Source organism: Poecilia reticulata, chromosome 23 (genome assembly GCF_904066995.2).
Source record: "Poecilia reticulata chromosome 23, P_reticulata-male-v2, whole genome shotgun sequence".
NCBI lineage: Eukaryota > Metazoa > Chordata > Actinopteri > Cyprinodontiformes > Poeciliidae > Poecilia > Poecilia reticulata.
In genome coordinates this window covers 11,687,802-11,712,908 of record NC_088852.1, presented here as the reverse complement: position 1 = coordinate 11,712,908, position 25,107 = coordinate 11,687,802, and the positions used below count along the sequence as shown (strand labels likewise).

Here is a 25,107-nt window from a genome sequence, read left to right as displayed (position 1 = left end):
AAGGGTCAAATCCTTACCGTGCTGATGATAACAGCAGTGTTTACCTTTATGTATGCCACTGACACACATGTTGATGTGTGAAGTAGTCAGTGCCCTATGCATTTGCATGACTATATTTGTTGTTTTGATCTGGTATGAGTCTATCCCAGAGGTTCTTAATATGCGCTTTCACCCCAGTTCCCCTTTTTTATTTGGCATTATAAATATCCTATTGCCTATTTGCAGCGTGTAAAACTAATAGCTGTCCCATCAACAGATTTTCCTCCATCTGAGCTGGGAGCTGTGTGCCCTATTGCCAGGCCTCCTAGCTGGGATTACAATTTTACCATTTTCCTTTCCCTAAAAACTTAATGGGTCATAAGATCCAAGTAACGGTCATTGCAAATTTTGGTTTTAAGGCGACAAAATGCAGAAAAGTTCGAGATTACTACCTTTGGAGGGCACTTTATGTACTTGCCCCTATAAGGGTTCACAGATCTCTAGACTGTACAAACAACCCATAACCCTAAAAACCCAGAGCACAACTTCTACTCGGGTTACAGTTTTCGGGGTTGCGGTAACAGCAGGCCGCCGACGGCTGTGATTTTATGACCAACAAGCTCTGCTGGGCTCCCACATCTCCCGCGTTGTTGCTCACTGAGGGTGCAATGTTACAGTAAGCAGCCACCTGGAGCCCAGCACCCGTCGGTGAAAACACGACCCCGTCTGTGGAGCACATACATACGTCCACGCGCACACACACACACACGCACGCACGCACGCACACACACACACGCACACCCCCCCACACACACACACACACACACACAAGTACGCACTCGTACTAGGCAGATGGCTGTCACAAACTGAGCTATCTGTCACAGGTTGAAAGCCCTCCTTTGGCAATGTGTCCCCTTCACACAGCCACCGACCAAGAAGCACTGCAGTTCACATGTCACGTCAAATGACACCCTCTTCTTTTGTCCAGATTATTTATTTATTTTTTTTCCTAATTACAAATGTCATTGATCTATGATTGTTGAGTACGAGTTGTGGGACAGCAAGAAAGGAAATGTTTCACAGGTGTAGGAACAAGGGGCACATGGGGGGAAAATGACTGCATGTGCGCTTAATTTGTGTAAGCATTAATATTTGTTATTTCAGCAAAAAAAGGGGACATTTCCATTCTAAAATGGGAAACAATGGATCATGAAAAGCTAAATATAGTGCACTCTTAGCAACTATTCATTACACACAAAACAATTGTGCCAAACAGTAGGAAGGTATATAAGTTTACATCTCATTGGACTGATCATGTCCATGAGCCCAGACATCTAATCCTAATCCCCAATTGAGGGTCCATTCTCTTTCAATTGATGATTTAATAATTGAAAGATTAAACAACAAAAAAAATGTGTTTGTATTTTAAGTTAAGTGTTCAGGGATTTTTCTGAGGAATACAACCACTAATTATTCAAAAAAAAATTCACTCATTGATTTATTTATGGGTTATTTTAGATATGGGTGCAGATCTAAAATATTGGAAAGGAGAGCAAGCTTGAAAAGATGAAATACATACGTGGAAGGCTACCTGACAGGTCATTTGGTGGCTTTTTCTAAGCAGCCAATAAAGGAATGCCATTTGCAGCCCTTGCCGATGATTGACTGAACCCCAAAGAGTGAAAATAACAAAAATTGTGGATATCATCGTCTGTGGTTGTGCTAGAATGTTTTCCACTGTGCATATTATTTGGTGTTTAAACTGCTAAAATATGCCGCTATAATCACTTTTAGAAAGTTTTAATTATTTGCAGATTTAGAGCTTTTATGGGCAACTGTGGTCCTGACTGCCCCAAAAACTGGGGTCCACCATACACAAAACTGAGAAACTAAAAGTGACAATCTTTATCCTCCCATAGAATTTGAGAAGGAAATCCTTTATGATCCATATGTTAGGATGGCGCATTCATGATGAAGTGGTAGTTTCCCTCCAAACACAGCGCTTTGGATGTCCGCCAAAAGGTTCAACTGGGATCTCTGCCGAGCAAAGAGTTCCCCTTCATAGTTTTTGAAAAACTCCTCATGAAATCCTTTCAACAATGACACCATTTCTTGAGGTTTGTGGGTTGTAACATGCGCAAAAGTCCAAGGGTTCAAATGGATCTGAACGCTTTTACCATCTAAAAAAACCACACGCCGACAGAGGCTTGAGAAGCTCCCGCCTAAGAGCCGTTTGCCCTTTTTCTGGCTCAAGTTAAGCTGCTGGAACAGTCGCTCAGCCTGTGGGAGTCGGAGCGAGGAGCAGTCTGTGCTGCGCCGAGCGCAACTGCAACACCTACGTCCGCTCTAATCCTTCTAAAAGAGGTGGTGCATGTGAGGTGAGCTGATAATTTCTGCTTTCCTGATTCACCCGATCCGCAGAGCATGAACAATGCCACGAGAGGTACGATTAACTCAGCAGCCTTGTTTACATGGTCCCAAAAAAAGCACGGCGACGTGTTTTCAACCAGAGTCTCTGGTAAACGCAACGACATTCAGCACTTGTGGCATGAGGAAACGCAGCAGCAGAATCGACAACATGGGGGGAGAAAAAAAAATGTAAGAAAATTTAAAAGTAATTTTCAAAATTACTTTTCACATAATCCCTGCCAGTAATACAACTGCCTTCTACCAAGGGTTGAAAAATTAATTAAAAACTACCAACATAGGAGAGTGTAAGGAGTAATTGGACTACTGTGAAATTCTTAATCACATCAAATTAGCAGCTAGTCAGTTAAAACGTGGACACAGCTGGACTTCCATCCCAATCTCACCATCAAAGGTGTTTTTTGAAGCTTTTGGAAAACCCCGACTCGATTTAAAATTGATGCCCTCCCTGCATTATATATGGCATAAACTAAAAAAAAACAAACAAAAAAAATAAGATAAATGCTGGAGATCAACCAGTTTAAATGAATCCCAACAATTCGGCAAAGAAAAGCAAATTTTCACAAATTACCTTTGGGGGAGTTTGTTTGCAATCCTTTTCAAAGTATAATTGCCCAATTTGATGATCAGTACTCCTTAAAAAAAAAAAAAAGGTCAACATAAGAGTGTGTGCATATGTTTGACTTTAAAGAGTGATTTCAATCAGACAGGTCTCTGTCATCTTGTTAGATGGTCTTTTACATTTTCGCTAGCATAATGAACTTTGCAGTCTTACGCTGATGATCTTTGATTTTATTAATCTGACATTTAGTGGAAAAGTAAGCTGAGGTCAGTGGAGCGGCTAATTGCATTCATGCGGCAATTAAGTTCTTTCATTTCCGTCATTATCTTAATATCATTATTATGGGGAGCTCGTACGCCAGTGGGGACTGACTGCTTGATGGATCAAGGAAAAAGGAAACATTAGAAACCAGATATGAAAAAGTCTGACAATGTAGACTGAAAGCTGCCACCGACACGGCGAGATGCGATAACCATTACATGATCTTTATTAGAGGGCAAGCGAAAATAGTTTTTTTAAAAACAACATCTTAAGAATATTCTGACACAGATGTTATCGTGTGTTTGAGTGTACGGCTTTGGCTTGTCAAGCAAACCAGAGGCAGGAAGGCTGATGTGGGAAAGATAAGGCAATAGGATTACACATCACAGCAGGATATAAAACAGCAGAGATTTACTGCACTGCAAAGCACAGTCAGGAGCACTATCTCACCAGCTCCTGTGTGTATATTGTTAGGGACTGCTGGGTCGTCAGAAACAAAAGATCTTTGCAAATGGAAATGATCCACTTATTAAAAAAAACCCCCAAAAAACAAAACGATTTGTTGTTTGTTCAGTGGGAAACAAAATTTTTCTTCCTTTCTGTCTGAAGGACAACCGATAACTTGGAGTTACTTTAGAATCCTTAGGAATAAAAAGTTGAATTCAAATAGCCAAAACCGGAAAGGCACGAGATAAAACGACTGGCAGGATTTAGTCACGTTCCAGCTGAACGGTCAAAAACAAAATCACAGCAGTCTCTTACATGCTGGGGTACATGCTAATGGCAAACGTACAGCAGTAAATAACCAAACCTGTTGTTGGGTCTCGGTCAGGTAGCCCAGCCAGGCAAATTGCATCATTCATACCAAATTCCCTTTCGAAAGAGAATGTAAGCAGCCATTTTCAGACACATTATACCCCATTTTATTCCCCATTTGAAACTAATATTTAACAACTGTAAGATCTTAAGTTACAAACATTTCAACCAGGATGAATGGTTACCTGAATCCTATAATTGTAAATCATTAATCATTTCAAAAATTGCTCCTCTTTTTTTCTGTGCGGCAGTGTGCAATTTCTATGCTCCCCAAAAACAGGGCTTAGTGCCGAGAACACTGATGAAAACCTTAATAATAGGGCTTTGTGTGTGTGTGTGTGTGTGTTTGTGTGTGTGTGTGCGTGAGTCGAGTTGCATTTGGGCACAGATGAAAGGGCAGGTCCGGGCCTCCTGGCTCGGTGGGAGATGCAGCGGGCTTTACTCTGATAACGGTCTGATGGGGAGACTGAGGAGGCTCTGAACCGCTGCTTCACTCACAGTGGAGGCCGGGCGGTTCAGAGACGCTGACGCAAATGCATCTGGAACTCACACGCCGACCGATTTTCATGCAGCATATAATGCAACGAGTAGTGTCTCGCGGATATTGAACCGATTCCATTCGAAGGGCAGAGTGCATATTAGGGAACGGACAATACTGACGTGAATACAACGGCTTGAACGAGATGCCAATTTCCTACCGTAGTGTAATTAATTTGTGAATCGTTTTACATTTTGACATAATTTAATCGTAGACCTTCAAATTACTTTGAGATTTTGTGACTGACCAACCAACGCAATATGGTTCATAATTGTACAAGCATAAGTAAAATAACTGAAGATTAACAATTTTAAATCAAATCTGAAGTGTGGAGTAAAAGTGCTTACTCCCTCTACGCCGATTCCCATAAAAAAAAATCCAGTGCAACCAGTTGCTTTCATAAGTTGCCTATTTAAATAATACTGCAATTGCAACGTTGCCCTCTATTTGGCAGCTTGCCTGTGTAGAGAAAATAAGTATTCCCATAGTATGATGCTTCTAACACCAGGTTTAGAACACAGGGGGAGTCCATTTTAAACTTTTAAGTTTTCCAATTGTGTAAAAGAAATTTTAAAAAAACTTTCAACTTTCACTTTAATTTTATATTATGTGCCACTTTGCACTGGTCTGTCAATCCTAATAAAGTCGATCAAAATGGTTGCAATATAACTAAATGTGGAAAAGCTCAAGGGTTTGCACGACAAAAGATCTTGGCCTGACCTGTGCACGTCTGATCTGTTGGGGCGTCCTTCGAGTGCAACTCTCAGGGGTCTTTTTGGTGACCATGGCACGGACACAGTGACACATCAGCAAAGCTCGTCGGGAACGACCGAACAATCGAGAAGAGGGCGAGCGACCGAGAAGCAAAATAGTCGGAGCAGCAGCTGCGCGCCCATGATTTATCACATCCTGTAATTTATGTTGAATCAAAACAAACCAATCAGGCACCACCCCACTCCTCCACACATCCCGTGGCAAAAGAAATAAAGACAGCGTTTCTAAATAAGTAGGGCATTAATTAACTCTGTACAAGGATGCAGTTTTTCCACGAGAGGACTTGAATGCGTTATCGTCTATTACTAGCCTTTCCTGCATTTGTTAGGCTCTCTCTTTTCTTCTTTTTTTTATCACACAGACCTCATTCTCTGTCTGTCTGCCTCTTTCATATTGAACCTGACACATGCTGGAGTCCCGGTGGATTTTCCTTTTTTGTTCAAACTGTCACAAAAGACGATGTAACCTTTAAAAGCCCTTTGGCTTGGTTTCTCACATAGACGTTAACAGTCCAATTCCCTGATTTGCAGTCTGAGGGCCAACATGAAATGTAGCATTTAAAAAAATTAACATCTACTCAAAAAACATGTAAAAAAAAAAAAAAAAGTAATGCAGCGTTGTACGTTTGATTTGCAATTTGGTTGCACAAAAGTCCGCTTTTGAGAAAAAGTCACTGCACAGACGTGAGCTAAAGAAAGCCACTTACTGCTCTACAGTATCTGTTATTGCTTCACTCATTTTTAAAATCTATATTTATGTCTGATGACTGGCTGCAGACTGCAGTCTTAAATGCACTGACGACGCTTTGAGGCATCCCAGCATGGGGTTCACCTTCATAGTGAGCAGATGAAGGCAGCTCATTCCGTTGACGTTTCTGACATCCAAACCCGGATTTCGTGCCCTTTGCCCCCGAGGCGTCGTCACGGTGCTTTTGGATCGACTCGGCTGTTGGCGGCTCCCGTATGAGTCCAAACGCAAACACCGAAATACGATCTGTGAATCTTTGATCTCTGTGGCGGGCGCATGCATCACCGCGGTTGTAATCGCGGTAAGAGAAGCACCTTGGAGGTGGAGAAAGCTGGGAGGAGGATGCAGGGGGGGGGAAGGGGAACAAAAAAAAAATAAGTTTTTTGGAATTCACCAGAGAAAGAGGAAAACCTTATTCATATACATGATTCAGAAGGGGAGTGGGCTAGATTTCTGGCTTTCATTTTTCTGCCAAAAAAACAAAAACACATTTCAACCAAAAATCAAATGATTACAGAAACATAAACCCACTGAAATCCTGTTATATTTTTCACTGAATGTCCACAAGAGTCAGAATACATAGATTTGACATTTGATGTTTTAATCTGAAATGTTCCAGCGTTATGCGGAGGCATCTCTTGTCTCTCTCTCTGTTGACATGAGGGGGGTGGGGTTGGGGCTGATTCACACACTGACAAACGCAAATGGGGTAAACCACATGCAAGGGAAAACAGACATCCAGCTGCCCCAGCTTGAAGCAACACTCACTTCCACACTTGCCGTTGAAAGCAGAATCAATACAGTCCGTGGAGGAAAACAGAAACTCACTGAGGAGACACGGATACAAGGATAGCAAGGCAGAGAGGCAACATTTACAGATTTAGGCCTGCAGATAAAATGAGAAATAGATTGCACATGCCAGCACAGATGTAGACAAGGAGGGGAAAAAAAAGATAGACACATAATTAAGCTTTTTTAATAATATGACTCGGTGCCAGGACTGTTTAATGGAGTTTATTTAGCTGATAGCAGCGAGGCAGCCAAGAATGTGTCCAGGTGGGAATGAGCACAGCTTCCGCATCCAGCTGTTTGCACCCCATTAAAATCAAAGGCTTCCATTATGTTTTCTGAGCACACCATGATTAAAACCCTTTTGCAAACATGCAAAACAATAATATGGGATGTTGGCTCAGCTTATGGTTGCCGTTTTCGGTTTGTTTCTGATCATCAAGCCATGGTTGATTTCTGTCGGGGAATCTAATGGAGGATGATATAGAACAGGGAACTGCAGCCTTTAGAATCCAAATAGGTATTTTTGCCCTTAGTTGAGATGAATAAAACGGTTTTTAAAGAGAAAAAAAAAGAAAAAAATCTTTGAATTTTTGATAAAAAAACTACTAACAAGACATTTTTGTAATTTTCTAATAGAACAACCATCATCATTTTTAGGTTTAAACCTTTTTTTTTTTTTAAAGGATGGCTACATTTTCTGATTGTACAAATGTGGAATTTATCAAATGTTCCTAATAGTAAAGAAAATAGGACCAAATTAAAATTACTGCTATTTTTAGTGTCATTCTGTTGTGAAAATTAAATGCAATCATTTAATCATTTGGTGAGACTGCAAGGACCCAGCAAGTCCCACATAGGATCTTTGAATCCAAAAGACGTCACAATGCCAACCCCTATAGAGAGTTCTGGAACTTTAGACCGGAGCAGGCTCAGGCTCACCCGAGCCCCCCTGTCAGAGAACTTTGGAGCAGGAAATTCAGACTGCGGCAAGAGTTTTGAAACTCCTTGAGGTTTCAGTACTTCCCACAGTAGTTTCTGGGGAAGCAAGTTAAAAGCACTCTAGGTACGGAAAGGCAGTTTTACAACGTCTCAACATAGCTTTTATTTTATTTATTTATAAAGTCCTATTGGCTGGGAGTAACATGGATAATTAGTTGACAGTTCCCTTACATTTTAAGAGAGGCATTATTCTGCTGCTGGTCTTGCATTTTAGCTGCTCTCCTTTTGTCAGAACACCCCACAAACATCCTCAGACGGTGAATATCCAGTCAGTGTTTGTGCTGGTCTCAGTGTGTTGAGTTTTAATGCTTTGTGCAGTGATGACGGCTGGATGATTTGGGGACTCTGGGACATGTCAGGTTTCTGTTGAGGGCTTTAAAGCTTTGCTCTGCAAGAGGAAACCCAGTCCCAACCACACACTCACGTCAATAACAGGGAAACTCGTATTTTGGGGGTTAGAAAACCTCAGAGGAATAGACAGAGAAATAAAACTATGCAAGTAGAAAAGAGTCAGGGAAGATTTTACAGTTCCCCCCCCCAAACACCTGCTTGTTAAAATGGTTGATTCATCGCTAATTTTCACACTTCTATGTTGCGCCGCTTTCTAGCCTGCTCAGGTTATAATTCCTTGAAACTAATCACGATTAGAAGTGACAGGAGACCATTGACCAAGTGCCAAGTGCAAATTGCAAAGTATTACATTTCGTTTAAAAAAAAAAAGAAAAGTGGTGTAAATTTAATAGAACGTGTTGAAAATCTGATTCCCAGCGTCTTCTAATACTCCGCCGTCTTCCCTTTGTTTCTGTCTCTATGAATTACGGAGAAAGCCACGGGCCTAGCAGCTCCAGCAAAGCACACTTTGGTAATAAATTTACAGCCAGTCTGTGCACCGGACCGCTACGCACACTCATCTGAATACCGCCTGCAGCCATTAACTGCATTTCTCCGTCTCTATCATTATACGCATCTCTCCTGTGTTTGACTCATTTGACCTCCAAATGTATTCCCACCATGACCGTTTCTACTTTTTTTTTTTTTTTTAATGCTCTCTGTCTGATTTGCGCGTTCATCACGTTACCCTTCAACGGCGAATAAGAAGCCGGTGTAACTTTAGCTTTTTTCTCGGGTTCTCTTTTCAGTGTTTACAGTAGAGGCTCACCCAAGCCTTGAAGCCTCTGGGGTCGGAATGCGGGGAAGCTGGGATTTACTTATCTTTATTTGTAGCCGCTGGCAGTGATGTGAGGGTTCAGATAGAGCACAGCAATGTTTGTGTCAGTGTAAATCAGAATCCATCCCGTTAAGGCTCTTGCAAGATTGTACCGCCTGAATACTGATTAAAAAAAACAACAACAACAAAAAACAGGTGGACTGACATGCATTATAAATGTGAAATTCATTTTGTGAATATCCATTTAGGGCCCTACTTGCTTCATGCCACTTATTGGAAATTGTATGTGCAGATATCATTCATCAATGTTTACTTATAATTTATGCTCAATAATTCAAACATGACAGCTTATATGTTGCCTTCCAGTGTCATTTAAATACAAAGGCTGGCGCGAGACAGTAAAGCGTCTATATTTGTAGTTGGAACTGCACTGGTGTTTTTGAACATCAGTTTATTTATGAGTGAAATATCAAAACTAAGGAAGTCATTGAACCAGCAATTGGAGTTGCATTGTTTGATTTATTCAGCTTCAGAGTAGTTCAGTTTTTTTGTTGTTGTTTTTTTTGCTTGAGTAACCAACTTCTCCCTTTGCCAGCTTGCGCCTCCATCTTGTTCTCATCTGTTGCCATTTAGTTGATTTCTGCCAATCGAGAACAGATTACAGTACACCAGCCATGAACAATTCAAGCTCTATGATCCACTAAATTCCAGCGCGTTTGAAATAGTAATTCAATCACACGTGCATAACTTACAGACGGAGAAATCCGTTTTTAAGGTCAGCCCAGGCTGGTTTGGAAAAGGTTTACTCCGTTAAAAATGAAATCCAGATTTGCACGTTCTACATTCTCTTGGTTTGGCTTTGTCGGAAATCAAAATTCAAAGTATTTTCTCACGGTGCTGCATATTGATCGGTTCAGCAGAACTAACGTGTGTTCCAGTTCACTGCAAGTTTCCTCTCTACAGAGATTTACAACTGACTGAACAGGAAAGCCAATGAGCGGACTCTACCTGAAAGCCATGATCCTCCACCAGCTCTCTTGGGCTCAGGAGATTCCCCCCTCCCCCTCTTTGCCCCTGTAATATAAGCCTTTGTACAGCCATAGGAAAACGATGATTGCCATACCAAGAGGCCGTGTTTAAATTAAAGAATTTAGCTCCATAGAGGACAAAATAAAAATTCTTCAACAGCAGATTCAGAGTTTCTCATGGATTCTAATCATCAAGTGAAATGTATACTGTAAAACCTATGAATGTTGTGTTTTTAGCTCCTTTTTATACTACGCCTGTTGTACATTTCACTTCCTCTCTTCTTTCCATTCATTCTTTTAGCTTCGTTTTTCCAGATATTCCACATAGAATGAGCCATTTTGTCTTCTCTCCTAAAACCAAAGCACTTATGTAAAAAACAAAACAAACAAAAAAAGAACTAACACTACACTTCCCCCACTTTTGTAGCTATACGGTTGCCAGGCAACACCATGAACATCTGCCCGCCTGCATCGACGCAATCTTTTTGTGACTTTAATTTAAACACTTCGGTACGTTTTTTTTTTTTTTTTTTAAACCACCTTCTTTCTCCTGTGTCTGCACCTCCAGGTTTCCTGATTTTACTCAACTCGGCCATTGCCGACTTGTACCGAACAATAAAAACAATACCAAACAGAGAAGTCTAAGAGGGGAACTGAGCGTTTTATGGACACCAGATGACAGTGTGGAGTTTCCCCAGCTGACTTCCTGGACGCAGTGTCTTGACAGGAACTTGAGGCTGCGTCCCTGTTTGGGTCCTCTTTGAAGTCCTGCCCTTTATAGCCACATTTTCATGTCTCTGCCAAGATTTGTCTGAACTGTACTGGCAGGAGCGACACGTTTTGGTATTTCAGCTGCTGGAAGCCAGGTGACTAAAAAGAAAACAGGGGCAGGGGAAAAAACGGGGAGCTAAACATTTTAAACATAGAATTTGCTGGAAGGTTTAATTTGCCACCGAGTGTCTTTCCACTGTTAAATGGGCTTACAAAAGGTTTCTACAATTTCCTCAATACTAAATGTTTATGAATCTCCATCTTCAGGGCCAAAAGCACAGTATGAGGTTGCCTAGTTAAAATCATTCCTTTTTTTTGAAACATTTACTGCTCCGCTTTCTTCGATTTATTTAAATAATGAATTTGAGAGTTCTCCGTAGTGAAGCATGAATAAGTGTAGCTCCATTACAATTTACGAACAAAATTCTTGATAGTAAAGTTTTCATGATTTCGCCCACAGAATTTGCTATAGGACAGTACAAGATACACTTTTCTGTCAAGCGGCAGTTTCACAACAGGACATTAATATGCTTTGAGGTAAATAAATTAAGTATTGCCAATGTGTGGTATCATGTACTTCCTATATCACACTTGAAGATGAAAGTAAGAGAAAAGTTCTGTCTCCATCTTTCTGTCTTCAGAGCTTCATCGCGAGTGATGACACAAAGGATCAAATTTAAATTTGTATTTTTTATCCAAGTAAAAAAAAAAAGTCTATGCCTTGTAATTGGGCTTTCTTGTGAAGATCAGACTGTGATAGAACGGTGGTTGTTGCATAAAAGAGAGCAATAACTTACTCTTAATTGCCTCCTGGTTGAGTGCAATCACTTGACATTAATTAACCTTTAAATCAACTGTAAGTCTACAGGTCCACATGCTACTGTCTAACAACATCCATCCATGTTATACTTGGGTTGTTTTTTTTTCCTGTATGAAAGTAGAATCTCCATTAAGATGTTTTCTATCACGTCCTTTTTACTGATAACACTAAATTTCACACTACATTTTAACACCTTCTGCAAATGTCAAATACTTGTACTAAGATGTTCGAAAAAAAAAAAATGTCTAAAATTTATTTTTGCACCGAGAGTCTTCCCTTAAAAGCGAACTGGAACAAATTGAATTTTAATATTCTCCAGCTTATTAACCATTTGGGTTGATAGACAGATGGCATATGTTTTCGTGTGGGTATGCACCAGAGACTCAAAGAGAACGGATGCGCATGGTAAGACTGGTAGAGGGGGAGAAAACAACAATGAAGCACAGTCATCCAGTGTGCCAAGCCAGAGAGATTCCCCAACAGATCTGCCTGCTTTATTAGCCTGTGGGCATAATGTCTCCTCTTGAAGAAACCCCATTGTCTGGATGGCTGCTGCCAGCTCTCAAACACACACACACAAATCAGTAGTCTTCATCACTGCCTGCAGAATGTGCTTTTATAAATGTTTGATGTCGTTTTAATATTATTTTATTTTTCTATCTTTTGTGCTAGTGAATTACTGACATCCACAATTTAGTTGATACCTGTGTGTAGATGAGTTTTTATTTTTTGCTAACCACTTACCAGTTGCATCAACTTTAACAGGAGTAGGTCCAGAAATCTTCATACCTGGCTACCAGAACTCGTTTCAAGTTACAGATAGCCAACCCTTTTCTGTGCTGGTTTGCATACTGGAAGCAGAGGGGATGAGAAGAACAGAGACAAATCTCCGTAATGGAAGAAGGGCTTTTATAGGAGACGGAATTGAAAAATGCCGTCGACAAATTGAACGCATTTCACGCCTGGAGCTTTTCGAATATCTGTTTGTGGAAATCTGCAACATGGGATATTAAAGTGGCAATTCCTTTTGATTTTCCTTTTTTTTTTTTGGCAACTTTAGCAATAAACCTAACAATATGAGCAGGCCAAACTGTGAAACATCAAGTAGAACAAGTAAAACCACAAGCTACAAAAAAATGTAGCTTGTGTTTTTACTTGACGAACAAAGTGTGGTCAAAAATACAAGACACAAATTGCATTGTAAAATTTGTGACTAAAGATCCACATCTCTATTGTGGTGATGGCACCATCACACTGTGGGATTAATGGTGATTGGAATATTTATGGATCTAATTAATGGGGAGTCGTGAGAAACACTAGGAAAGACGGAAACAAAACACTTACCTAACATGTACATACATTAAAATGGCCTAGTCAAAACCCAGACCTAAATACATTTGAGACTCTAAAGTCTTGAAAAATTATGTTCACAGCTGGTTTAACTTCAGATTTGTTTGACCTTGTGCTATTTTGCATATAAATAAATAAATAAAAAGGGTAAAAAGGACTCAGACTCTACAACTGCAAATCACAGCGCTACTGCAAGTAAAAGTTGGTTCCAAGTATTAACTGTCTTGTGTAGTTTTAGAATTCCCCGCAACATTGTTAATTTCATAATGTCCTCCCCAGTGCAACAAAGTTTGTCTGTAATGTAGCAAAATGTAAAAAGATTAGGGTGTTGTGCGTTTCTGTGCACTCCCTGTAAATGGACAATTTGAGTTTTTAACATAAAATGTGAATTACATTAAGATGGTTCTTAAAGGCTTAATAATAGTGCAAACAATTACACATAGAAAGTGGCTGCAACACTTTGAGAGGGATATCCAAGTTTGTTAGGATAGCCAAAGAGCCATTACCAGCCAGACACTTTGTGTTTTTAATCTGCTTAATCAGATGCCTAGGTGATAATGCCATTACCCTGTTTTTGTGTTTGTGTGTGTTTGAGAGAGGGAGAGATAAAGAGAGAGAGAGAGAAAGCTTTTGGGCCTAAATGGATTTTTTTTCTCTCTCTAAATAATCTGATAAGTCTTATCTGGGGGTGCAAAATTCTTTCATGCAAATTATTCTCCTGGATCCTTCAGCAAATTTAGAGTATGGATTTTTTGTCCATGAAAGAGTCTCTTTCTAAAAACAATAACAGAGAGCTAACAGCAAAGTGTCCATTCAACTATGGCCAGGTTTAAGAAGTGATTCAACTCGTCATTAGATTGTATGGCTTGTAAACAATTCTGCAAACCGTTGCTCCGAAACAGACGGCGTCTCAGTTGAGGTTTAAACTTGTGATAAAGTGCTACTGCAGGTATTTCTCCGTTTTTCTTACTTTCTTGTCCTGAACATGGAGCCAAGTTAATTTTCTATTCCGTTTTACTGTCTTTGATCAAGCAAAATCCATCCTATCGATTGCTCTGAGGGTGCGGCGCGCACCTCGGCGAAGCCCAGAACAAAGGCCCTTTTACCCTCCATTCCTCTAGAGTCCTGTTAAAAGGTTAATGGATTGAGATTGAAGATGCAAAACACAAGGAAGCGAGAAAGAAACACACACACACACACACAAAAACAAGCAAAGATGAGAAGGTAATTACAGTGACAGGAGCGTAGCCTTGCTGTCTGATGAAGTGCTAAATCCTGTCAAAACAAAAAGTGAAATGAGGGGAAATAATAAGGGCTTCAGTGACTAGCAGTCTCCATTTAGGAGCGGGATGGGCAAATTAGATCTTTATTAACCAGCACTTTGCCGTTATTGTTATGGCGTTGGGGTGGACGTTTGATAAACACAAATATAAATGTGAAATTATGAAGAGATTTCTGAAACTAATTTTATTGGGAAATCGTCCTCACAAAAACACACAGGTGCCTGTAACATTGGTTGTGGATAAACACCACCATGGCAACGAGGGTTGTTGCTATGATAGTGGGTTTGAGAACCGCTTAAAAAGTTTAGTTGATCAAGGTTTGCAAATTCTCGTGATATCCCAGAGCATTTTCATCAGTTGGGGTCTGTACTTTGGGTTAGTTCTATACCTCCATTTCTTTCTTTTTATGTCATTTCATTGTAGATCCGCTGTCTTTTTTTTTTGTACCATTGCCCTGCTGATGAGGTGAGGTCAAGCAACCTTCAGCTATCAGAATACCTTGGTCAACTCAGTGACTGCAGGGTACTCAGGTTCTACGAGCCCCTGCAATCAGGGTTAAAGAGACGGGCTGTGAAGTTTGTACTGATTTTTTTTGTGCTTTGCTTTTGCCAAACCTTCCTATAAGCATTGCATAGAGTTCAGTCCAAAAGACCGTCTCTGAAGTCTTTACTTTGATGTTACTTTCTCATGCCACCAATTTATTTTAGAAAGAGGAGTCATCCATCCAAGCGTTTTCAATACTAGCCAAAACCTTTGTTATATAGCCTGTGCTAGTTGTGTTGCCCTTTTGATGATCTATGCATTTTGAAAAGGTCAAAAATGCGCAATCTACTGTTTGCCTGTTAAAACAGTTCGTGTTTGAAAACCTCTATAAACATAATGCAGATATCACTAAAAACGCCCACTTCCACAGACAGATTTTTACTTTCATACAGATTTTCAGTTCGTCATCATTTGTCCTTAGGAACAAATGTGTCGGCTTTAGCGTAAATTGGCTACTTGAAAGAACACTCCACTTGACGGATGCATAATTGTAGAAACTACAAAACACACACTGCTCATCAGTACTGCAAATGCTGCTAATCGTAAAAGATGAACTAAAGTAACCAAATGAGGGACTTTGATATAACTTTTCTTAAGGTCATTTGCGATGTTTGAAGTAGATTACAGGAAGAGGGCACACTCTGACATTTCAAAGGAAACTGCTTGCAGTCTTGAAAAGATCACCTCTGCTCATCTTTGCTTAATCTGTTCTCATCAACTTGCAGACACCAAAATTATTATTATTATCATTATCTATTTTATTTATTTTTTTTTAGCTCCCCTCTCGCTGCAACAGGCTTAACCCAGCCGGTTTCAGCACACATAGCTCCAGGCTATGTCATTTATGAATTATTTAATAGAGAAGCATCGCAAACGAAATTAATATTCAGACATTTTCTATTATCGCCCGTCAGCTCCGTGTCTCACTCCCTGCTCTCTGCAGGGAGTGATTTGTATTCCTGTGGCATCAGGTTGGCCAGAGCTTGTGCCCACTGATGCAACACGCAGGGCATGCTGAACAAGGCCCGAACCGAGCCGCTCTGTTTTCCCCATTACTCCTACGTTGGTGATTTCTCCCTCGTTTCCCCTCCAACAACCCCTTTCTTCGCCTCGCCAGAACCGCATAAACGTGCCTTTAAATACAACATCTGCTCGTTTATTCCTCAGCACCAGACTATGTTTGATTCCACTTTTTTCTTCTTTTTTTCCTCCTCTCCTCTCTCCTGTATCATTTCATATTTGCATCACACGCTCCATCCCATTAAACGTTTAAAGCCAGACAGACCGAGCAGCAGCGAGCATCGTTCACCCACTTCATAAATTATGCATCATAAAAACATCTCAGAGAATCCTTCTTGCTCCACTGCAGTGATAGAGACGGTGGCTCTTTGAATTTCAAACAGGATGGCGCCCCCTAGTGTCAAAGTGGGTTAAAGTTAAAGTGTGGGAGTCCCAGAGAACTTCAATACTTTTAAGCAACAGGGGATGATTTTAATCAGTGTGACACTAAGCAGCTTTTTTTTTTTTTTTTGCATTTAAGCAAGAGTATTTCACAGAGCCCAGTGTTGTATAATTTATTCTAAACCATGCATAAAATCTGGGATTTGCAGGTATTGCCGAGTGTGTTTCCCATTCGACTTCGCACTCTCCACACACCGTCACTGCACCCACTCAACACACCCCAGCTTCACACATTGTCTAATCAATTATTCAAGCTTGATGCTGCAACCAGACCAGCCCTTCTGTCCCTACACGCTGTGGCTCAAGGGCGTTAGAGTAGCCGCTGCTGCCGATGAGTGTGGTGATTCAGCGGTGCAACCTGAACAAAAAAAAAAAGTGACTTTAACTGCTGAAGAAATGGTGACTCTGTTGTGCACCTCTGAAAACTGTTATTGAATCTAATGCAAGGTACATGGATAAAACCATCAGATTTGGATTTTGCAAGCTACAGCACTTTATAGCTTTTTCCTCAGAGCTGGGAAGAACGCTGATGACAGTCCGGCCATGGGAACGGCAGCAAGGAGGCTGCATCTCCAGTGAGGTTTTCCACCTGTCAACTGGCAAGCTATTTTTGTCCTGTCCTAGAACCTCCCTGAACCCCAAACACAAAGTCAAATAAATGATAAAGGTGTTGCGTGAACGAATCCTTTAACTTATCTACAAACACCCTCTGATTTTCTACTCACTTCAATTTACCTGGAAAATGTATGGGGTTCCAAATACTCCACTCCATTCCAGCCTCATTTATAAAGCACTTTAAAAAAAAACAACACAGTTGACCAAAGTGCTGTTCACCACAACCAGAAAGAAAACAAATACAGTAACTGTAAAAAACAATACTTCAAGCCGAGTTAAAAGCCAGTGAGAAAAACATATACACACACACACACGCACACACGCACACACACACACACACACACACACACACACACACACACACACACACAGCAATGCCATGTATTGCTCATTACATGATGTTACTAAGTAGCCACCAAAGGTAATTGTCAAAGTTACATCTCATTAAAATGTCTTTTTTAAACGGTTAAGTGTGTGTGTGTGTGTGTGTGTGTGCGTGTGTGTGTGTCCATGTGCGTCTGTTAACAGTTCAGTGCCAATAGAAACACTAAGGGGAATAAATATTGCGCTAAATCAGAAATGTTTTGTTTTTTGATAACCCTTTATGGCTTTATCTCCCTTTATCTGCCTCCACCAAAACAATAAACGGCACTGCGTCACGCGCAAGCACACGCGATACTTTCCGGCCGTTCTCCTATTGGTCAGTGATGCCGGGAAAGCTCCTCGTGACATGTCTGCCGGTATAAAACCACAGAGCGGCCCTTCGATCGAGAAGCACTGGTGTATGAGAGGAAAATGTATCGTCTCGGCCAACAGTCTATCTCCAAGATCGCCTTCGATTTCTTTTTATCCACTGTGCCACGGGAACGTTTTCACTTTACTAGACAGTACAATAAAAGCTGGTCGTGTATTGGCTGATTTTTGATCAAATCTTTTATATTAAATTGCACGAAAATGCCAAGGAACAAGAAGAAGAACGGCAAGGGTGAGTAGCAGAGCGGCAGCTAGGCTGTGGCCTTGCGTCTGTGATGAGTTTGTATGATGGGAATTGTAGTTCTTTTAGTCTTCCGTACGTATTGCGTGGAATTGTACGTGTTTAACAATTGGAACTACAAACGTTGGAGCCCGGGCCTAGGTGCAAATAAAAGCTAGCTAAAAATTTTGACACAAAGCTTTGCTTTCTTCTAAAAAGTTTTAAAGTATATGACTTTATGCTAATCTTGGTTATAATGTTTACATTATTATGTTAGGTAAAACCTCTGTTTACACCGTATTTAACAAGCTAGCATCAACCACTCCCTGTCCCAAACACGTTGCTGCCGTCAATAAGATTTAATTAAAAGCGTTTAGCACTTTTTAAAGCCTGCAAATTATTTTTACTGTTTTATCAATTGCGTATATGGCGTTTAGTGTAAACAAAAACAAGAGAAGTCCAGCTCTGTGAGCTAAAAGCTTGTCATTTCTATCTTATTCGACTGTTAGCCAGATTTGTTTTACCGGTTCTTCATCATAAATATTTACTGACGTTACACACGTTTTTTTTAAAAAATACTGTCTGTATTTTTTCCCCAATGTTATCGGTTCTGGTGGCGTAGCAGCAGGAGGAGGACATTTTGTCCTCCGTATAGCGGGTCAGCGAAGAGGCGCCGCCCGGTTCCCAGAAATCAGCTGTGGTGTGGGAAAAGCCCATGTCAACACACTGTAAACACATATTAACGTGTGACGTGATTAAGCTGATAATTTCTTTGAAAAATTATTAGCTAAAGTGCATTGTCTCGGCTTTGAACGTTTCCCTGGTATATTTGAGAAGCTTGCATTAGTAAAGCCAAACAAACATGTCGTCCTGAGGCGACTTCAGGTCACAGAGGAGCCTGTTGAGTTTGGTCTGGTCGGATTTCATTTTGGCTCCTACTTGCTGTCATTATACTTCCCGAAATTCCTCACCTGTACAAATGAGAGTCCTTCTCTAAAGGAAAAAAGATTAAGTTTTAAAGCATAACCCTACCCTGCTTCAAAGTATAAACAATTTCACCCGTTGGTTTAATAAAGTATATATCTAATGTATCATTTTAGCTCTATAATGACATTCTATTCTTATTTTTGGCTTTAGAATAAATATAAATGTTAAAGAGTAAGAGCTTGTGCAGGAGCTGCCTGCATGTTGTCATGCACTTTTCCCTAGATAGCCTTATAATACACACACCTTGTGTGGCTCATACATCAGTTCTGAGGTATTTACAAAAGAGTACAGTGGAAAAAGACAATCTATTGCATGATTCAATTACTTTTTATAGAAGACATAAATGCTCTCTTTATTTTTAACTGGAAAGCACAAAAAAACTTCAAAAGCTAAAATCTCACTTTATTCCGTAAATCTCAACAGCACATGCTCTGTTTAATGGATAGAATTTTAAAAAAAAAAGTTTATTGTAGCATTATTACATTGGCAATGTAATAATGTTGGTTATTTTTGTTTACTTCAAAAATCCGTATAAAATGTTGCTAAATTTAGGCATTTCGAAGTGTTCTTATTTCAGATAATGTTACACACTGCACTGAAAATGTGATCTGCTTGCAGCTTTGCAAATGTAAGTTTTAAAGCAGCTTTAACTGAAAAGTCACAGGTGGTGTTGAATTTGTTTTCCACTTCCATGTTTACTGCAACCGAAATACTTCCAAAAAGAGAAATGTCACTTTTTCTAAGCTTGTTGCATTGTTCCAGTCTGCTGACTAGACATGTGCAGAAACAGGCTTGGACACTGCTGTTAGTCTGTTGTCCACACATCTAGCATCTGGACCAACATTTAAAGTACATAGAAATAGTATGACTAAGTATTTCTGTTGATCAGTTTATGCCAATAACTGTACCAGATGACTTAAAGCTGTCGTCTCCATATTTGGTCAAATGTGAAAGCTTGCTTCTTTTCTCAGCTGCAGTTAGACTTTATTTATTTATATTTGAGCTCTGTCTTCACGTTCAGTGGTCTGTTGAGCTGCCTCGACAACCTGTGTCTTTCCAATAGGCACACAGCTGCTTGAACTGCAGTCAGTTCACTCCGACTACCTTTGCCTACATGGCACCTGCAGGATAAGCCGTCCAAAGAACACAGCTGATTAGATAACAGTGGCGTTTGCTGCAGTACCTGCATGATGCCTGACTTGCATAAGGGATTTTGTCTGACATTTGTTCAGAACAAAACTCCCGTCTTTTTTTTCTTAAATGAAATAAATGTTTTGCTTTCAGGGGGCCAGCATGGAGCTGTGCAGCCTTTCAGTGATGAGGACGCCTCCATCGAGACACTCAGTCATTGCAGCAGCTTCAGTGACGTCACAAGTGTAGCAGATGAAGGTAGGCTTGTATGTGTACAGCTGTCTATTCTTCAGAAGGATTGGCAATCCTGATAAATATGTGTGTAAAACTCTGAAAATTTTTCTTTCCACTTGTTTGGTTTTACCTGAGTTTTTTCCCCCCTTTATCTCCCTCCTCTGTGTGTGCATTAAACTTTTTAATTATCAATCTGATTATAAATAAAAGCAATTTAAATTCTTGCAGCCATTTCCTATCTCAACACAAATCTGCTTTACTGGAATGCCATTTTCTCTCATCTTTCCCAATTTGAACAACATCTAGAAGAAAATTCCCTCTCTGCCATCATTTTTATTCTCCAGAGATTCAGCACGTTGTGGATTACAATTTAAAGCATAATAAGCTTTCAAATTATAGCTGGGTTTCTGAAAAATTGTAATTATGAGATCATGCTCTTTATTTTGAGGGATGGCATGCGTCCTTTCAAGGGCGCCAATAAGCGTGGAGGCTTCTGTAAATGTTAACTATGAATAATGTTACCATTTGTTTTACTATTTTTAGGTGGAGAAGCAAGTGAGGACACCGCCCAGGAGGATTTCCAGTATAAGCTGAAGGGGTTTATAGACAGCACTGTGGATAAGAGGTTAAAGCCCTATTTTATTTTTTTTATTTATTTTTTTACATTTGAGTGAGAACAGGTGATCCAGGAATCCTTTATGGACCACAAAACACTCTGGACTAGGCCTGTCACGATAACAAATTTTGCTGGACAATTAATTGTCTAAAAAATTATTGCGATAAACAATATTGTTTCAAGACCTTTTGACAGATTTAATGGAAATGACGCAACAATGCATGCAATTTTCTGCCATAGATGCACTTTATTTTCAAAAGAACACATAACACTGGAACTGATAAACTAAATAAACTTACCAAAAACAAAAATAAAATGGATTCTCAGTCTCCATTAACAAAAAACGTACTTGAATACAAACAACATAAAGCCAAAGTGGAAATAAATACTGCATTCAACCAAAAGAGTGCAGATTATGAAGTCTGTATACTATATTGCCCTTCGGTAATCACTAGATTTAAATAGAGAAGATGGGCACATCCGACTACATAATGCAATAATTCACACTACACCATTTTTTACCCCCATTTTCCCCTTACGACAATCTTAGATCGTTGGCTGTTCTAAGATTGTCGCTGGTGATTTCGTATCCAATCATCATGTAGTGTGATTTAGATCGTCGTGGCCGCTCTGATCTAAATCGGGTTTTCCCCGACTGGGAGCTTAATGCTGAATGTGACAGCCAATAAGAAAGCGTGGATTCTCCTCCGTGCTTTCTGAGGGGAAATTACCAAGGGGAATCCCAAACAGCTGACACGGTGCAACACAAAGTCCAGCAGACATTGGAGATGATATGTGGAAACAACATTTAACATTTATTCAACGTTTCGTGCAAAGAATATAGAAATGACAAGGGGAGGAGTTGGAGCCAAATTGCTACCACAGTTGATAAACCCGGTAACCTTTCAGCTGTTTTTTGTTAACGTGACATAAGTTATGATGATTTTCATTTAGTCAGGACTTTACGCTGACTCTAGCGTATCACATCTAACGCATCACAGGTAGATTCTAGTAAAGCATTGATTAATGCCTGATATTAAAATTAGTTAACTGGACCTGTAACCATTATTTTGTGCCCATGTGGCTGGACACCACACGGCACGACGAACCCGATCGGACTGTTATACCTAGGATTTCTGTCGGTAAATGTGTCTCTCAGGTTTTGAAAATGGGCCGACAACTCGTGAAGTGTGCGCTGGACATTACACAAAGGAAATGAGGGAGGGAGGGTCAGTGGAGAGCACCGGAGTTGAGCCTTTTTTTATTCAGTGTCAAGAGAAAGGGGAAAAAAAGGCAAGAAGAGACGATAAAGCCGATAATTAAAATGAGGTCGATAGGTTTAATTTATCGTGCGATTAATTGATTTATCGTTTATTGCGACAGGCCTACTCTGGAACAATTTTATTTTATTAAATGATTACCTATGATTGTTGGATCATATCTTTTTCTTTTTTTTTTAAATCTACATTCCTCTCCCCGTTTAGTGCCAAGACGAGACAGGGGGCTCTGGACGGTCTCAAGACGGCAATGGCCACTCGGATCCTGTACGAGTTCATCTCGGAGCGAAGGATGACTATCACAGACAGCATTGAGCGTTGCCTCAAGAAAGGTATCGGCCTCGTTTCTACATCAGAGTCTCTGTTATCAGCAGACGCACAGGAAGTAGACGGCTTCTCTTCCTGTTGCCAGGTAAAGGTGAGGAGCAGAGGGCGGCGGCGTCTTTGGCGTGCTTGCTGTGTATTCAGTTGGGATCAGGAATAGAGAGCGAGGAGGTGTTCAAGACTCTAAAGCCCATCTTCAAAAACATCCTGGCAGATGGGTCAGCTAACATCCAAGCGAGACAAGCTGTAAGTCTGCATCTCCCTTCCTGCGTCAACATCTGAAATCTCAGAAATTCAACTGAAATCGGCATGTCTCTTTTAACAGGTGGCAACAAGTTTGGGGCTCTGCACGCTTGTTGCAGAGGATGACATCTTGGTGAGCAGCCCAATCCCTCGTGATGTTATTTTCAAAGTAAAATACACTCGCAAGTTCTAAATATTTTTTGCCCCCTCTGCTGCTTTAGGACGTGCAGGCGACCATGGAGTGCTTTGAGAGCCTGTTCACCCGGTCCTACGCCCGGGTGGACGGAACCTGTCCTTCCATCAGTCCGCAGATGAGCCAGCTGCATGTCAACGCCCTGCTGTCCTGGGCCCTGCTGCTCACAATCTGCTCGGCCAATCAGCTCAAAGGCGTCCTGAAAACGTGAGAATCTGACCGGTGGTGTCAACGTTGACTGTTCCGGTGCTGAAATGTTTGCTGGTTTGTTGCGCAGACACCTGCCCGGGCTGCAGCGGCTGCTGGAGAGCGACGACGTCAACATGAGGATCGCCGCTGGGGAGACGATTGCTTTGCTCTTCGAGCTAGCCAGGGACATCGATTCTGTAAGTTCACATCTGGGTTTATTTCCCCACCATGTTTTGGATACTAAAAAGTTTGATTTCTCAAGTACTTTTTTTTTGTACTTTATTCATTTGTATTTTTTTTAAATATGCAGGAATTTGAGTTTGACGAGTGGGAGGAACTGTGCAATAAGCTGAATGCTTTAGCTACCGACTGCAACAAGCACCGAGCCAAGACCGACAAGAGGAAGCAGAGGTCTGTGTTCAGGGACGTACTGAAAGCTGTTGAGGTGAGCATGAAAAAAAGATTCAAACAACACTCAAAAGGATGTCGGGTTGGCATGTGTGGCTGAAATATTTGAATTCATTTCCAGCAGGGGGACTTCCAATCGGAGACGATTCGCTTCGGAACCGAGCGCATGACCATCGACAGCTGGGTCAGAAAGAGGACCTATGATGCTTTCAGAGAGTTTGTGGGATCTGGGATGAACTACCACCTTCAGGTATTCCATTCTTTGTGTATTCAGAAGAATCTTGGTATCATTGTAAATATTTTTGCCCCCTTACAAAGTCCAGGACACCAAATTGCCTTCGAGAGTTTTTGTTAGATGAGGCTAAAATTAAACTTTCTGGCTTAGAGAGAAAACACTCATGGCAGCATCATGATAAGGAAATTGGTGAAAATGAATGAAGATGGCAGATTGAGCTAAAGGAAACTTATTTAAGGTTTCAAAACTTAAAACTAAAGGCAGAAGTTCATCTTTCAGCAGAACCTTGCTCCTAAAAATTCAACCAAAACTGAAGAGATGCACCACAACTCAAAAGAATTGCAGTGAAATGTGTTTCTACAGATTAAGCCACGCCACACTTCACATGTAAATTGTATTGAAACTTTTAGTGGTAATGTAAATGCATGATACTCCATTCCTCCAGGCCAACGAGTTCATCCGGGATGTGTTTGAACTGGGGCCGCCCATTTTGGTCGATTCAGCCACAATGAAGGCCATGAAAATCTCTCGCTTCGAAAGGGTAAATGCAACAACACGAGGTCTGGCTTGTCTATAACATTCAACCAAAACTAATTCCAAATCTTCCCATTTTAGCATCTCCACAACTCTGCTGCCTTCAAGGCTCGGACCAAGGCCAGAAGCAAGTTCAGAGACAAGAGGGTGGATGTGGGAGAATTTTAAGATTTTTTTCGTTTTCACTATTTGTTGAATTTGTTTACTCTTTTAAGCCACTTTTAGGAGGAATTCAAAAAAAAAAAAAAAAAAAATTGTGTCCTTTAGTGACCGTCCGTTCTGAAATTTGCATCAAATTCCCTCCTACACATTTAGAGTGTTTTCTGCTAGCTGACATGCTTTAATTTATCAGTAAAACATCTTGTTTGTCATTAACTTAGCCGTCGAGGATATTTAATATTTAAAATTGGATTTTGGACAGGCTGGTGGTGTACAGTTGAGTGTTTTTTTTGTCTTTTTGCTGTGTATTCATTTCTTTTCCAGAATATTTTTGGTAACTTATGGAAAATTTGACTTTAGTCTTGTACTGTAAAATTGATATCTACATTAAAATACAGACCTACCCTCTGAATTTATGTTACTCTGCTAAATAAGTTGCCATTATTTATGTTAAGTGACTAGTGTCTTTGGTAGTAGTTGTATGTTAAAGGGTGAAGAAATAAACACAAAAAAGTGCTTTTGTTATTCCTGGTGCTTTGTTGTGAAAAAAAACCTAATCTAATCTAATCCTCTTGGACATGTTGCATATGACCACTGTGTACACACAGGTCAGTTTTGTACATTAATTCACTCATATTTAAACTTTAAAAATAAAACACATTTTTTACAT

General features: G+C 40.4%; 2 protein-coding genes across 2 annotated transcripts in view; one reads left to right on the top strand and one right to left on the bottom strand.

Moving 5' to 3' along the window:
- The window catches only part of dock4b (dedicator of cytokinesis 4b), a 177,211-nt gene that overhangs the window by 127,479 nt on the left and 24,625 nt on the right, over positions 1-25,107 (bottom strand). The window lies entirely within an intron of this gene.
- ifrd1 (interferon-related developmental regulator 1) lies at positions 17,693-24,849 on the top strand. Its single transcript, XM_008401051.3, has 12 exons — positions 17,693-17,919; positions 20,179-20,283; positions 20,803-20,884; positions 22,360-22,484; positions 22,565-22,722; positions 22,802-22,852; positions 22,941-23,119; positions 23,190-23,298; positions 23,412-23,546; positions 23,631-23,759; positions 24,190-24,285; positions 24,360-24,849. Exons 1-12 carry the CDS (start codon positions 17,889-17,891, stop codon positions 24,444-24,446), a joined length of 1,287 nt encoding a protein of 428 aa, XP_008399273.1. The 5' UTR covers positions 17,693-17,888; the 3' UTR covers positions 24,447-24,849.

Coding starts and splice junctions, on each gene's coding strand:
- ifrd1 (XM_008401051.3), top strand. CDS start 17,889: ATGCCAAGGAACAAGAAGAAGAACGGCAAGG. Junction 23,299..23,411: donor TAGCCAGGGACATCGATTCT/GTAAGTTCACAT, acceptor TTAAATATGCAG/GAATTTGAGTTTGACGAGTG. Junction 23,760..24,189: donor GGATGAACTACCACCTTCAG/GTATTCCATTCT, acceptor CCATTCCTCCAG/GCCAACGAGTTCATCCGGGA.